This window comes from Onychomys torridus, chromosome 8, assembly GCF_903995425.1.
Source record: "Onychomys torridus chromosome 8, mOncTor1.1, whole genome shotgun sequence".
Taxonomy (NCBI): domain Eukaryota; kingdom Metazoa; phylum Chordata; class Mammalia; order Rodentia; family Cricetidae; genus Onychomys; species Onychomys torridus.
Window position 1 is genome coordinate 88176322 of NC_050450.1, and position 14217 is coordinate 88190538.

Below are 14217 nucleotides of genomic sequence, written 5' to 3' on the forward strand. Positions count from 1 at the left end.
TCCCAAGAGATTACCAATCCAATCAAGTTCACAACCGAGATCAAAACATCCCACTACTTACACTCAGATGACAAACACGTCAGAGTCCAAGTTTAATTTGCAATAGGAGAACTTTATTAGGAAGTCAGGATAAGGAAGGGAGTGGGGCCACCCCCAGGACACACGGAAGAATTAAGTTCTCCCCAGCCATGAAGCCTCCCCAGCAAGGGACACAGCCAATAGATGTCCAGAGGCACAATGCCAACTCCATCCAGTTCCAAACAGGGACCCCGGCTTGTTGCCAGCTCATCTTGATGTTGAGATTCAGTGAACGTGCTTCATGTAGGTTCTGCCCTCCTGGGGCAGTCTCAGCTGGGGCTGGGTGGAGAAAGTTGACCAGGGCTCTAGTATCGCATATGGTAGCCTGTAGGGGGGAGAGAGACAGTAGTAAGAAGAGAGGCTTTGGGTAGAGACTTACAAAATGATGAAGAAACTAGGAGCAAGAAGCCTGGATCTCATAGAGCTGGAGAACCCTGAGCTGGAAGAACTGTGGCCCAATCCAATTCCCAATCTCTCCTGCAGCAACTCCGAGGATGGAGAGTCCATGGACTGGCCCCATTCACCATCCCACAGCCTTGTCAGTAAATTCAGTAAGATAACCCCAACCTCATCCCTAGGTGCACATCCATGCCCCTGCATAGCAACTGAACATGCAAAATGCACAAGACACCTTGTAAAGGAGCAGTTCCCTGATACCAAAAGACTTCTCTGAGCTATACAATGCAGAGTTGTTATCCAGACATTTACTATAACATCATGTTGGATTTTTTTAAAGATGAAACCCTAGCTTAAAGCTCAATGGTTTTACTTATCTATGTACATGGGTATTTTGCCTCCAAGGATGTTTATGCACCGTCTGTGTGCCTGGCACTCTCAGAAGGCAGAAAAGGCTATGGGATCCCCTGGAACTGGAGTTCTCGATGGTTGGGAACCACCATGGGTACTGAGAATTGAACTCTGGTCCTCTACAAAAGCAGCAAATGCTCTTAACTGCTGAGCCATATCTCCAGCCCAGATATTGAATTTTTACAGCATTAAATTCAATTTGTATGTAGAAATTATTCCATGACCTGGAGACCACCTCACCTACATGCGTCCTTTTTAGAGGCAGGCCATGGCACCAGTTACTGACTCCCTTCAACAGGTGTTACATGCACTGGTTGTATTCACTGGCAATTGACTAAGACCTCTGAATCTCTTTGCCCTTGTGTTGATCTAGGCCTCCCATCTACTGATGACTGAAGGCACTGGCCATGGAGTCCCAGCTGCACCCATCATGTGGAAATTGTACAGTTATGAGAAAATCACTTGCTCCTTCTGAACCTCATTTTCCATAAGTAACCCTATCTCTAGGCTGCAATAGTATGACAGTGTACAATTTTCAATCCATCTCCTCTAATTACTGAGACTCAGGCCATGTGCAGATTTAATTTCATACAATGGTCAGTTAAGAACCAAGTAAGGGTCTAGACTAGTTTACTAGAGACTTTCCTAAAATCTGTTCCTGTTCAGAACCTGCAATTTCCCCCAAAAAAGTCCAAAGATACATACAAAAAAAAAGGAGAGTCGCCTAGGTGCACAGGACTGTGAATTCAATAATTCCTTACCAGGTGAATCGTCATCACAGTCAGCAGATTTTGAGGAAGACTGGGACTGAGATGGCCTTCTGTCTCCTCCACCACGGCTGCCTCCACTTCCTCCTCCTGAACCACTTCCTCCACCATAGCTGCCTCCACTTCCTCCTCCTGAACCACTTCCTCCACCATAGCTGCCTCCACTTCCTCCTCCTGAACTACTTCCTCCACCATAGCTGCCTCCACTACTTCCCTTAGAGCCACCTCCTCTACTTTGGCCACCTCCACTTCCTCCCCTAGATCCACTTCCTCCACCATAACTTCCTCCACTGCCTCCCCCAGAACTGCTTCCTCCACCGTAGCTTCCTCCACTTCCTCCACCATGGCTGCTTCCACTTTTTCCACCCTGGCTGCCTCCACTTCCTCCTCCATGGCTGCCCCCACTTCCTCCTCCATGGCTGCCTCCACTTCCTCCTCCATGGCTGCCTCCACTTCCTCCTCCATGGCTGCCTCCACTTTTTCCACCCTGGCTGCCCCCACTTCCTCCTCCATAGCTGCCCCCACTTCCTCCTCCATAACTGCCCCCACTTCCCCCTCCACTTCCTCCTCCATAGCTGCCTCCACTTCCTCCTCCATAACTGCCCCCACTTCCCCCTCCACTTCCTTCCTCCTCCATAACTGCCCCCACTTCCCCCTCCACTTCCCCCTCCATAGCTGCCCCCACTTCCTCCTCCATAGCTGCCCCCACTTCCTCCTCCATAGCTGCCTCCACTTCCTCCTCCATAGCTGCCTCCACTTCCTCTTCGTCTTCCTTTGCCACTTCCAAAGCCAATTTGTCCAGCTCCAGAAGATTCACTGAGGATAAAGGAAAATACATAGGTACATATACAAGAATGAATCTGGACAGAATCAAGACTCAAGTGTGAACTGAGGCATCCCAGCTGGGGGGGAAGAGTACCCTTCCCTCCCTGGAGCAGTAGTAACCCCTCTCTCACACTGTTACCATTCTCCTTTCCAATGCTCAAAAGCCCCGAGTGCTCCCCCCAAATTACATACACATGGGATGAAGGCCCCAGTCCATCAGACCCTTGCATGCAAGAACTTATCTAGTGGCTTCTATTAAGAAGGCTAGAAATGGTACCAGAAGCCCAAGGATTCCTATGACATTCCACAATGTAGAGTCTACAGACTCCTGAACCTACAAGTCTTGCTGGCCGCCTTCAAGGAGGCTGCGGTAAGTCTGAATTTCTTTTTCCAGCCGTGTCTTGATGCCTAGCAGAATGCCATATTCCTGGTTCTGACACTCAGTTTCTTCCCGGAGCTCAGCAAGCTGGGCCTCCACCTGACTGATCTGTTCCTGAATCTGTTGCAGCTGGCCACAGTAGCGGTTCCTTGTGTCTTCCAAAGCCTTCTCCAAGGCCAATTTCTAGGGAGCAAGAGGAGACTTTAGGATGTTCTGATCCTGTCCCATCCTGAGGATTCTGTAAAGCCATCCCGTGCCCTGCCCTGGCAGCAAATCTAGAATAGGACTACCAACCGTGCTAAGCTGAGTCTGCAGCTCAATTTCCGACTCCTGGATGCTGTGCCGGAGCTGGGACACCTCCTTCATGTTGGTCTCCATCTCTTGGCCACTGTTGGTCACCTCTTGTTCAATCTGGGTCATCTGCAAACCCAAAGGCTCAGTTAGGAACAGGTGGCGCAAAGATCTGTGGAAAAGACCGTGCCTCATTCACCAGGACCTTCACCTTTAAAAACCAAGGCTGAGACCAAGCCAAGGATAAGCCACTGGATTCTGGGTGCCATTAGCCAGGTTGCCCAATCCTCTAAACATCATATTCCTTTTCAACAAGGCTTCAAGGCCCTTCATACTATGTCCCAGAACTATCTTGTAATCTTATTTCCTTGCATACATGCAGAATGGCATGCCTTTCTCTACCAAGCTCTGTGCCAAACTTTGGAGACCCAGGGAGGAAGGAAGCAGGCATGGAACTCAGTGTAAAGTCATGAAACTGTGGAAGATGCTGTATGTCTCTACTAGAGGCTTCCATCACATAGGATTATAGTGAGTTGCCCATGCTCTAAACAACCACTCCACAGTTGCATCTGTGTGTGACAAAGGAAGAAGGATGTGTGGCATCCATCGGAGGATGGATAGCTAGGTAGAGCTATGCTGAGAGATGAAGAGGTAGAAGGATGAGGGATGAGAAAAGGGGGGAAGGATGTGGAAGGAGGGTTAGAAAACAGAATAGGCAGCGCACTCTGCTCACCTTGGACTCATAGTGTTGCTCAATGTCCTGCCGGTTCTTAGAAATGAGTTGCTCGTACTCTTCACGCATGTTATTGAGGACCTGGGTGAGATCTGTGCCAGGGGCAACATTTATCTCCACACTAACATCTCCATCATTCTGACCTGTCAGTTGCTTCATTTCCCTGCCAAAGAAGAAGAGCACATGAGGATGGAGTGGGATCCTTCCTGCCATCTTTCAACCCTCTCCCACAAGTCTTCTCAGAGTGCAAAGAACACCATTGGTAAAATCAAAGCATGACTGCCACTGAAGGCCAGCTAGCTGTCAGGAGCTGGGAGAGTGAAGAAGAGAGATCTTGCAGTCAGTGCTCCACAGCACCCCCTGCTATCTCCAGCTTTCTGCTCCCCTCTGCACCCACTAAGCCAAGGGAGCATTAACCTACCTCCTGGTGATTCTTTCTTAACAGCGTTCAGCTCATCCTCCAGAGTATCAAGTTGTATCTCCAGATCAGATTTCTCCATCTTCAGACCTTCCAACACCTTCTGCAGGCCGTTGATATCAGCCTCCACCCCTTGCCGCAAGGTCTGCTCCATTTCAAATCTGCAGGCCAGCCATGGGTAGAGAATGATCAAGAGGGTACCAACCCTACTGGGACCTCCAGAGCTCTGCAACTCAGGGCCAAGGAATTGAGAACAACTGTAGAGGGAGGAGGAGGGGAGCAAGACTCACTTAATTCTGAAGTCATCCATAGTCATGCGAGTGTTGTCCATGTCCAGGAGTGTTTTATTGTTCCTCATTGTGAGGTCTATAATCTGAAAAGAGAAGATTGCATGAATGGGCCATGCTCCCTTGATATGACCAACTTCAGAGAGAAGAAGAGGCCAGACATAGTCAGCAGAGGGAGATAATCCCATCCACAGTGTCCAGGGAGCAAGAGGACTTTTCCATCAACGTGTATGTTGCATGGCCCCCACACTGGATGTGCACAGTGTGGTTTTCACTCATTCAGCAAATTTTGAAGATCTTCTGCAAAGGCAGTGTAGGGTATAGGACAAATCCCAAGGAGCTCACCATTGCTCACAGATTCCAAATTATCCCCAAAGAGTCATGAAAAGTTGAGATGGCTTTGGCTGTCCTGGGAAAGCAGGAAAGACCTTAGAAAGGAGATGACCTCTGAACCAGGTCCTGAAGGACAGCTAAGATTGCATGTAAGTAGATGGATGAAAGAGATCTGCAGCTGAAGAAAGAGCACATTCAGAAATACAAAGATCTAAGAGCAGAAGGGGTAAGTGAGAACAGCAAGGAACCCAACTGTGGACTCCTTTAGGGTGGAGGCTGAGTGTGGGCTACCTCTGGCTACTCAGCGAAACACAGAGGGTAGCCAACCACTTAAGTTAGTGGATGAATAAGTAGGTGTGCAGATGGTTGGTTGGATGGATGGATGACTTCCTCCACCATAGCTGCTCCACTACTTCCCTTAGAGCCACCTCCTCTACTTTGGCCACCTCCACTTCCTCCCCTAGATCCACTTCCTCCACCATAACTTCCTCCACTGCCTCCCCCAGAACTGCTTCCTCCACCGTAGCTTCCTCCACTTCCTCCACCATGGCTGCTTCCACTTTTTCCACCCTGGCTGCCTCCACTTCCTCCTCCATGGCTGCCCCCACTTCCTCCTCCATGGCTGCCTCCACTTCCTCCTCCATGGCTGCCTCCACTTCCTCCTCCATGGCTGCCTCCACTTTTTCCACCCTGGCTGCCCCCACTTCCTCCTCCATAGCTGCCCCCACTTCCTCCTCCATAACTGCCCCCACTTCCCCCTCCACTTCCTCCTCCATAGCTGCCTCCACTTCCTCCTCCATAACTGCCCCCACTTCCCCCTCCACTTCCTCCTCCATAACTGCCCCCACTTCCCCCTCCACTTCCCCCTCCATAGCTGCCCCCACTTCCTCCTCCATAGCTGCCCCCACTTCCTCCTCCATAGCTGCCTCCACTTCCTCCTCCATAGCTGCCTCCACTTCCTCTTCGTCTTCCTTTGCCACTTCCAAAGCCAATTTGTCCAGCTCCAGAAGATTCACTGAGGATAAAGGAAAATACATAGGTACATATACAAGAATGAATCTGGACAGAATCAAGACTCAAGTGTGAACTGAGGCATCCCAGCTGGGGGGGAAGAGTACCCTTCCCTCCCTGGAGCAGTAGTAACCCCTCTCTCACACTGTTACCATTCTCCTTTCCAATGCTCAAAAGCCCCGAGTGCTCCCCCAAATTACATACACATGGGATGAAGGCCCCAGTCCATCAGACCCTTGCATGCAAGAACTTATCTAGTGGCTTCTATTAAGAAGGCTAGAAATGGTACCAGAAGCCCAAGGATTCCTATGACATTCCACAATGTAGAGTCTACAGACTCCTGAACCTACAAGTCTTGCTGGCCGCCTTCAAGGAGGCTGCGGTAAGTCTGAATTTCTTTTTCCAGCCGTGTCTTGATGCCTAGCAGAATGCCATATTCCTGGTTCTGACACTCAGTTTCTTCCCGGAGCTCAGCAAGCTGGGCCTCCACCTGACTGATCTGTTCCTGAATCTGTTGCAGCTGGCCACAGTAGCGGTTCCTTGTGTCTTCCAAAGCCTTCTCCAAGGCCAATTTCTAGGGAGCAAGAGGAGACTTTAGGATGTTCTGATCCTGTCCCATCCTGAGGATTCTGTAAAGCCATCCCGTGCCCTGCCCTGGCAGCAAATCTAGAATAGGACTACCAACCGTGCTAAGCTGAGTCTGCAGCTCAATTTCCGACTCCTGGATGCTGTGCCGGAGCTGGGACACCTCCTTCATGTTGGTCTCCATCTCTTGGCCACTGTTGGTCACCTCTTGTTCAATCTGGGTCATCTGCAAACCAAAGGCTCAGTTAGGAACAGGTGGCGCAAAGATCTGTGGAAAAGACCGTGCCTCATTCACCAGGACCTTCACCTTTAAAACCAAGGCTGAGACCAAGCCAAGGATAAGCCACTGGATTCTGGGTGCCATTAGCCAGGTTGCCCAATCCTCTAAACATCATATTCCTTTTCAACAAGGCTTCAAGGCCCTTCATACTATGTCCCAGAACTATCTTGTAATCTTATTTCCTTGCATACATGCAGAATGGCATGCCTTTCTCTACCAAGCTCTGTGCCAAACTTTGGAGACCCAGGGAGGAAGGAAGCAGGCATGGAACTCAGTGTAAAGTCATGAAACTGTGGAAGATGCTGTATGTCTCTACTAGAGGCTTCCATCACATAGGATTATAGTGAGTTGCCCATGCTCTAAACAACCACTCCACAGTTGCATCTGTGTGTGACAAAGGAAGAAGGATGTGTGGCATCCATCGGAGGATGGATAGCTAGGTAGAGCTATGCTGAGAGATGAAGAGGTAGAAGGATGAGGGATGAGAAAAGGGGGGAAGGATGTGGAAGGAGGGTTAGAAAACAGAATAGGCAGCGCACTCTGCTCACCTTGGACTCATAGTGTTGCTCAATGTCCTGCCGGTTCTTAGAAATGAGTTGCTCGTACTCTTCACGCATGTTATTGAGGACCTGGGTGAGATCTGTGCCAGGGGCAACATTTATCTCCACACTAACATCTCCATCATTCTGACCTGTCAGTTGCTTCATTTCCTGCCAAAGAAGAAGAGCACATGAGGATGGAGTGGGATCCTTCCTGCCATCTTTCAACCCTCTCCCACAAGTCTTCTCAGAGTGCAAAGAACACCATTGTAAAATCAAAGCATGACTGCCACTGAAGGCCAGCTAGCTGTCAGGAGCTGGGAGAGTGAAGAAGAGAGATCTTGCAGTCAGTGCTCCACAGCACCCCCTGCTATCTCCAGCTTTCTGCTCCCCTCTGCACCCACTAAGCCAAGGGAGCATTAACCTACCTCCTGGTGATTCTTCTTAACAGCGTTCAGCTCATCCTCCAGAGTATCAAGTTGTATCTCCAGATCAGATTTCTCCATCTTCAGACCTTCCAACACCTTCTGCAGGCCGTTGATATCAGCCTCCACCCCTTGCCGCAAGGTCTGCTCCATTTCAAATCTGCAGGCCAGCCATGGGTAGAGAATGATCAAGAGGGTACCAACCCTACTGGGACCTCCAGAGCTCTGCAACTCAGGGCCAAGGAATTGAGAACAACTGTAGAGGGAGGAGGAGGGGAGCAAGACTCACTTAATTCTGAAGTCATCCATAGTCATGCGAGTGTTGTCCATGTCCAGGAGTGTTTTATTGTTCCTCATTGTGAGGTCTATAATCTGAAAGAGAAGATTGCATGAATGGGCCATGCTCCCTTGATATGACCAACTTCAGAGAGAAGAAGAGGCCAGACATAGTCAGCAGAGGAGATAATCCCATCCACAGTGTCCAGGGAGCAAGAGGACTTTTCCATCAACGTGTATGTTGCATGGCCCCCACACTGGATGTGCACAGTGTGGTTTTCACTCATTCAGCAAATATTTGAAGATCTTCTGCAAAGGCAGTGTAGGGTATAGGACAAATCCCAAGGAGCTCACCATTGCTCACAGATTCCAAATTATCCCAAAGAGTCATGAAAAGTTGAGATGGCTTTGGCTGTCCTGGGAAAGCAGGAAAGACCTTAGAAAGGAGATGACCTCTGAACCAGGTCCTGAAAGACAGCTAAGATTGCATGTAAGTAGATGGATGAAAGAGATCTGCAGCTGAAGAAAGAGCACATTCAGAAATACAAAGATCTAAGAGCAGAAGGGGTAAGTGAGAACAGCAAGGAACCCAACTGTGGACTCCTTTAGGGTGGAGGCTGAGTGTGGGCTACCTCTGGCTACTCAGCGAAACACAGAGGGTAGCCAACCACTTAAGTTAGTGGATGAATAAGTAGGTGTGCAGATGGTTGGTTGGATGGATGGATGGGTGGGTGGGTGGGTGGATGGATGGATGGATGGATGGATGGATGGATGGATGAGTGGATGGATGAATGAACGGCTGGATAGATGGGTATCATCCTCACAATTAGAGATTCTCTCCATCACTGATCAATCAGCCTATATATCTGAGTCCTGAGGACCTGGAAAGGTTAAGAAGGGCCCCTCAGAGCCCAAGATGAATGGAAAAGGAAGGGTAAGGCTGACTTAAAACCAAGTCGAAAGGAAGCTCCGGTCAGGTCCCAGCCCAACTTGTATTAATCCAAGCTTCCTCCCTGCTCTGTCCAAACTCAAAATGAAATACCAGAGTTCAAATCCAAGCCCAAGTCCCTAAGACCTTAGAAACCAAGCACAAGTTCATTTGTGATGAAAGTGTAGTTTTTAAAAAGTGGTTCCCTGGTATGGCTTTGCTTGGATTCTAGCATCTTACCTTTTTGTGAGAGAGGGTGAGAAAGAGAGGGAAGGAAGGAGAGAGAGACAGAGATTTGATCCTTGTACATACCCTGTCCTTCAGGTCTTCAATAGTGTTGTAGAAATTAGAGTAATCCTTCTGGAAGATTCTGGACCCCTTCTTTGAATACCATTCCTGGATCTGTTTCTCCAGAGTGGTGTTGTCCTGCTCCAGTTCCTGTACTTTATCCATGTAGGAGGCCAAACGGGAATTGAGATTCTGCATGACGACCTTCTCATTGGTATTCAGAATACCACCTTCGCCACCTCCAGAGCCACCACCAAAGCCACCTCCAGAGCCACCACCAAAGCCACCTCCAGAGCCACCACCAAAGCCACCTCCAAAGCCACCACCAAAGCCACCTCCAGAGCCACCACCAAAGCCCTTAGAACCTCCTCCCCCAAACATACCACCTGAACTCCCTGCACTAAAGCCCCCTCCAGATCCTCCACCATAGCTGCCACCACCTCCACTGCCACAGGCCGAAAGGCCACCCCCACCAAAGCCACTGGAAGAGCTAAAGCGGCCCCCTCCTCCACCAGCCCTGGAGGAGCGACTGAAAGAAGATCGCATGCTGCCTCCACTGCCCAATCTGCCTCCTCCGCCACCACCGCAGCTGCTGCTGCTGCTGCTGCGACCCCAGAAAGTTGAGGCCATCTGTCTGCAACTCATGATGCTGCCTGCTGGAGTCCGTAGGCAGGAAGCGGTCTCAGGGTTGCTGGGTACTGAGCCATCCCTGGAGCTGCTTACTTATACCCCCTGCTAAAGGTGGCACGCCTGGGTGTGCCCTCACTCTGTGCCAGCTTCCCCCCCGCCATGGACTCAGAAAAGGTCTAGGGTATGGGAGCAGCAGGGAAGCCCCAGGCTCTGCGTCCCTTGGTGACTGCCCGTCAGCAGCCCAGCCTCTCTCCATTGTGTGGGGTAATTTGATGATATTAGGCTGTCAAGGGCACCATAAATCAGCCCTGTTGCTGAGGGGGTGACCTATATCCTACAGTCTGGTGTCTGACTGACCTTGACAATAGGTCTGAGACAGCCTTCTCAGTATCTAAGATCAAAACTCACTCTCTAAACTCGCTCTGCCCATACCTGGTGGTCATCACTGTGGGTTGAGCTGCAACTCGGTACAGAAGTTATTGTGAAGGCTAGGGAAAGTTCATACCCTGCCCATGGGGAGCTGCCAGGATAAGCAGAAAGCCAACAGCTGCTCTGGTGAAGCCCCTATCAGATGGGAAAGCCGGTTGTCAGCATCCTTTAGGCTGACAGGAAAAACAGGGCTCTGCTCTTAGGACATGCCAGCTTGCTAAGAGGGTGCTGTGACCAAAAGATGGGGATAGGTACACAGCTGTGCATTCTCCAGGGTTCTGGAACAGCGTGTAGCATTCACACAGAAGACTATGAGAAGATAGCAAACCCAATAAATACAGCCCTGTCAATGTTGGGTGGCTTTAAAGTAGGAGTGTGTGTGTGTGTGTGTGTGTGTGTGTGTGTGTGTGTGTGTGTGTGGTGTGATGCGTGTGTGTACACATGTGTATATACACATGTGAAGGGCCAGAGTTGTCAAGTGTCTTCCTCTGTCACTTCCCACCTTATTTTTGGAGGCAGGGTCTCTCACTATCCCTGGAGCTCACTGATTCATCAAAACCACCTGGCCAACAAGCCCCAGGGATCCTTCTCCTCAACAGGAGAAGGTATTACAGTGCATCCATGTAGGATTACACTGCTATGCCCAGCTTTCTGCCTAGGTGCTGGCAATCAGACTCAGGTCCTTGTCCTTGCATGACAAGCACCTTGCCCACTGAGGCATCTCCTCAGCCTCTGAACTGATTCTTTTGCAGGGTCCCGCAGTGAGTACAGACTTTCCCTTGGTTGGGTACCTGTCATATGCTCAGCCCTGGGGCTGGCAGGATACCAGGATGTGGCTTTCCCTTGCTCCTGATAAAACCCCATGCTTATTCTGATCACCAGTGCCAAAAGAGATTGGAAAAGAGGCTGTGGGCTCTGCTGCCAGATCACCTGGGCACAGCCCAGACTCTGCTCCCTGGCTATCTGATAACTTGCTTTCCTATGCTGGGCCCCTGTTCTGTCCTCCAAAATGTGGTTTGCCTATCCCAGGAAAGGAGGCATGAAAACAGCTCAGGAAATATCAGACTGCTTCTGATCATTCAACCCCTCCCTTAGCTCTGAGATATCAATTTCCAACAGCTCTCCTTGCTCCTGTCATGCCCCTTGACCTTTTTTAAATCTTTGAACCATTAATTAATCAATGTGTGTTATGATGGGAAAGATGCACCTGCCTTGGTACACAAGTCAAGAGAAGCTTATAGAGTGGGTTCTCTTCTTCCACATTCACTCTGGTTCTGAGGTTCAAGCTCAGATCTCCAGGTTTGTGTAGCAAGTGCCCTCAACCCACTGAACTATCTTATCAGCCCCCTTGACCTCTTGAACTGCCCCTGAGATGATCCTTCTAATATGTCTCCTCTGACGTCTCTCTACTCTTAAGACAAGATCTATGCTCCTGGTACTCATGGTCAGTCTCCAGTCCTGGTATCCTTGTCCTGTTTCTCTCTGTTCTCTAAACCACCTATCAAGTCATAAAGTGCTCCCTAAACAACCCTCAAACTCCTGCAGTTCCTTTCCCACTGAAACATTCTTTCATATCTTCTCTGTTCAGGCCTGGCAAACCTGTGTGCCTCCTCTTCCTGAGCACTCCTCCTCTGAACTCCCACTTAGTCCTTTGTCCAGTTCTGAGTTCCCACCTTGCCTCTTATGGCCTCTACCACCGGCAGCACCACCCCACTGCAGCAAGGATGCCTCTCCTCCCAGAACCTCAGCAGGGTCTTCTCTAAGCCAGTACCGGCTCATCTTGCACATGCCCCAGTGCCCCGACCCCATGCCTGCTCCAAGTAAGATCCCAATAAAACAGAATGAAAGAGAAAGAACCAGTTAATCCAGACAGATGCCCAGGGCTAGAAGAGAACTGAAGACAGGAAGAAAGTTCATGAAGGTCGACGAAGGCCTGAAGCCTTGGAGGTGTGGCTGATGGGTAACGAGGCTTCTCCTGGCAAGGGTCTAGAAGAGGGTCTCTGGATGGTAGGTATAGAAAGAGTAGCATATGAGAGATGCTTCTGGGTGATGCATGGGGACTATGTCCAATAACAGGGTGGAACAGTCCAGGAGCTGGGGCATTAGAATTGCAAGTCAGAGACCACCCTAGGATACATAGCAAGGTCCTGTCAAGACAACAACAGAAACACTGATCGTGTGGTAAGAAAAGCATTCTCCTTTCTGTTTTCCAGTCTCCTGATTCTTGAGAAAAGAAATCTCAGTCAGTCCCCTTAGCAGCTTCCACACCTGTCAATCATTCTAGCCAAGCAAATCAAGCCCACCCTGGCTCAGAACCTGCAGGAAGCAACAGCGTCTAGTTAGACCTGTCTGCCTCGTTGCCTTCTGTGAAGGACAATTGATTCTCACGTTCCTCTTTTTCTGTAGTAATACAGGATTTCTGCTACAAATATGCTTGTTGAACAGAAGGTGAGCTAGTTTACCAAAATGAGTGAAGTAAATATTTAAATGGATGGTACAGAGCATGTTAATTAAAATAGACAATGAAGTAGGTTAGAACTGAATGGTAATAGCATTTTTTTTTTTGCAAGCCTAACACTTGAGAAACTCTTAGACCAAGGCTAGTGGGGAGTCTGATCACTGTCCTCATGACGGTTCTGAACCTCAGCCCACATTCCTGACAGGCTCCACTGGAAACACCCGAGGCCTGCCCTCAAAGTGACCCAAGGCCCAGACCCACTCTGGTGTCCTTTCTCCCAGCTTTGCCACAGGTATACTGGCATCACCAATCTCAGTTGGACAGAAACTCCAAGTCCCAGGGCTTGAGCTGGTAGAGGACAGGTTGGGCCAAGTTGGGGAGGGTAGCTTCAGAGAGAGCATCCCTTCTGTGACCTTGATCTTAGCAGATGCATTCTGTTAGGTTTGGTTTGGCTTGGTTTAGCTTGGCTGGGCTTGGCTTGGTTTTGTCGTTAGGTCTAGCTAGTATAGCTGACCTTGAGTTCATGATTCTCCTGCTTCAGGTTCCAAAGTTCTGGGATTACTGGCTTCTTCTTGCTTTTCCCTGAAGGTTACACCTATCTGGACCATGCTCTGCCTGGATCCAGGAATCCCTAAGCAGCCCCTCCCATCTGGGCCATCTCTGTATGTGGCTCCAAAGCCTCTACCCCTGAGATGGAGTCCTCCCCACTGAGCAGCCCGGGACAGCACAGTGAAGACATCAGTGGCTTGCCAGGGAGGCAAGGCTGGGCCACCATCAACCTCACTCTCCCCATCCTTGTGGCCTCCACCTGCTTCCCCATGGGAAGTCCTTGCATGCTGACTTGCCAGGACATAAACACATTGCAAGATGGAGGGACCCTGATGGGAAAGCCCAGTTGTCTGTGTGCATGCATTCCCCTCCCCCTCCTTCCCTCATCTACCCTCCTTTCCAGTCTCCCTCCCCCCACTGCCTCCCCCTCCTCCCCAGCATCTACCCTCCTCTTCACATCCACCTTCTTTCCCCTCCTTCCTCCTCCCTGTTCTCCTTCTCCTCTCCACATCTGGATCTACTTCCAACCCAAAGAGGAGTCAACCATGCTGGATAACTCCCGTGAGCCAGACATACGTTGGTGTTACAGTTTTACACCATCTTCTCCCTTCTTCCAGCTCTGCCTGGCATGGGAAAGGTAGTGCCAGGGATAAGGAAGCTGACCATCCTAGACTGAGGGAGAGACCTATCCCTGGCTGTGTGGCACGGCCCGTTTTTTCACCCTCTCAGGGCTCAGGGTCTGCCCTCTGATCCCCATTCCCATGCCTCCTGACAATGAACAAGGAATAGATCTCATGTAGCTCAGGATACCCTGCCCCGGGTCCCCATAAAAACAAATTCTGTCTCTATAGCCCATGTCCAGACTGTGCTAATATTGGGAAAATCTAACACATTTTGGAAT

The 14217-nt window shown here is 49.9% G+C and overlaps 2 protein-coding genes across 2 annotated transcripts; both read right to left on the minus strand.

The window, feature by feature from the left end:
* Nucleotides 1–383: 383 nt before the first annotated feature.
* On the minus strand, nt 384–4864 carry LOC118588763 (keratin, type I cytoskeletal 9-like). Its single transcript, XM_036195309.1, is given in 9 exon segments — nt 384–403; nt 1647–2271; nt 2273–2468; nt 2816–3039; nt 3151–3276; nt 3881–4043; nt 4298–4459; nt 4589–4671; nt 4778–4864. Coding segments are annotated over 9 exon segments (1686 nt in total).
* A 384-nt stretch (nt 4865–5248) lies between these two features.
* Nucleotides 5249–9895, minus strand: Krt9 (keratin 9). Its single transcript, XM_036195310.1, has 8 exons — nt 9634–9895; nt 9275–9585; nt 8048–8130; nt 7762–7918; nt 7343–7504; nt 6615–6740; nt 6280–6503; nt 5249–5933 (listed from the first exon to the last, which is right to left on the minus strand). The coding sequence occupies exons 1-8, from the start codon at nt 9893–9895 to the stop codon at nt 5249–5251; spliced, it is 2010 nt and encodes a 669-aa protein (XP_036051203.1).
* Between the last annotated feature and the right edge of the window lie 4322 nt (nt 9896–14217).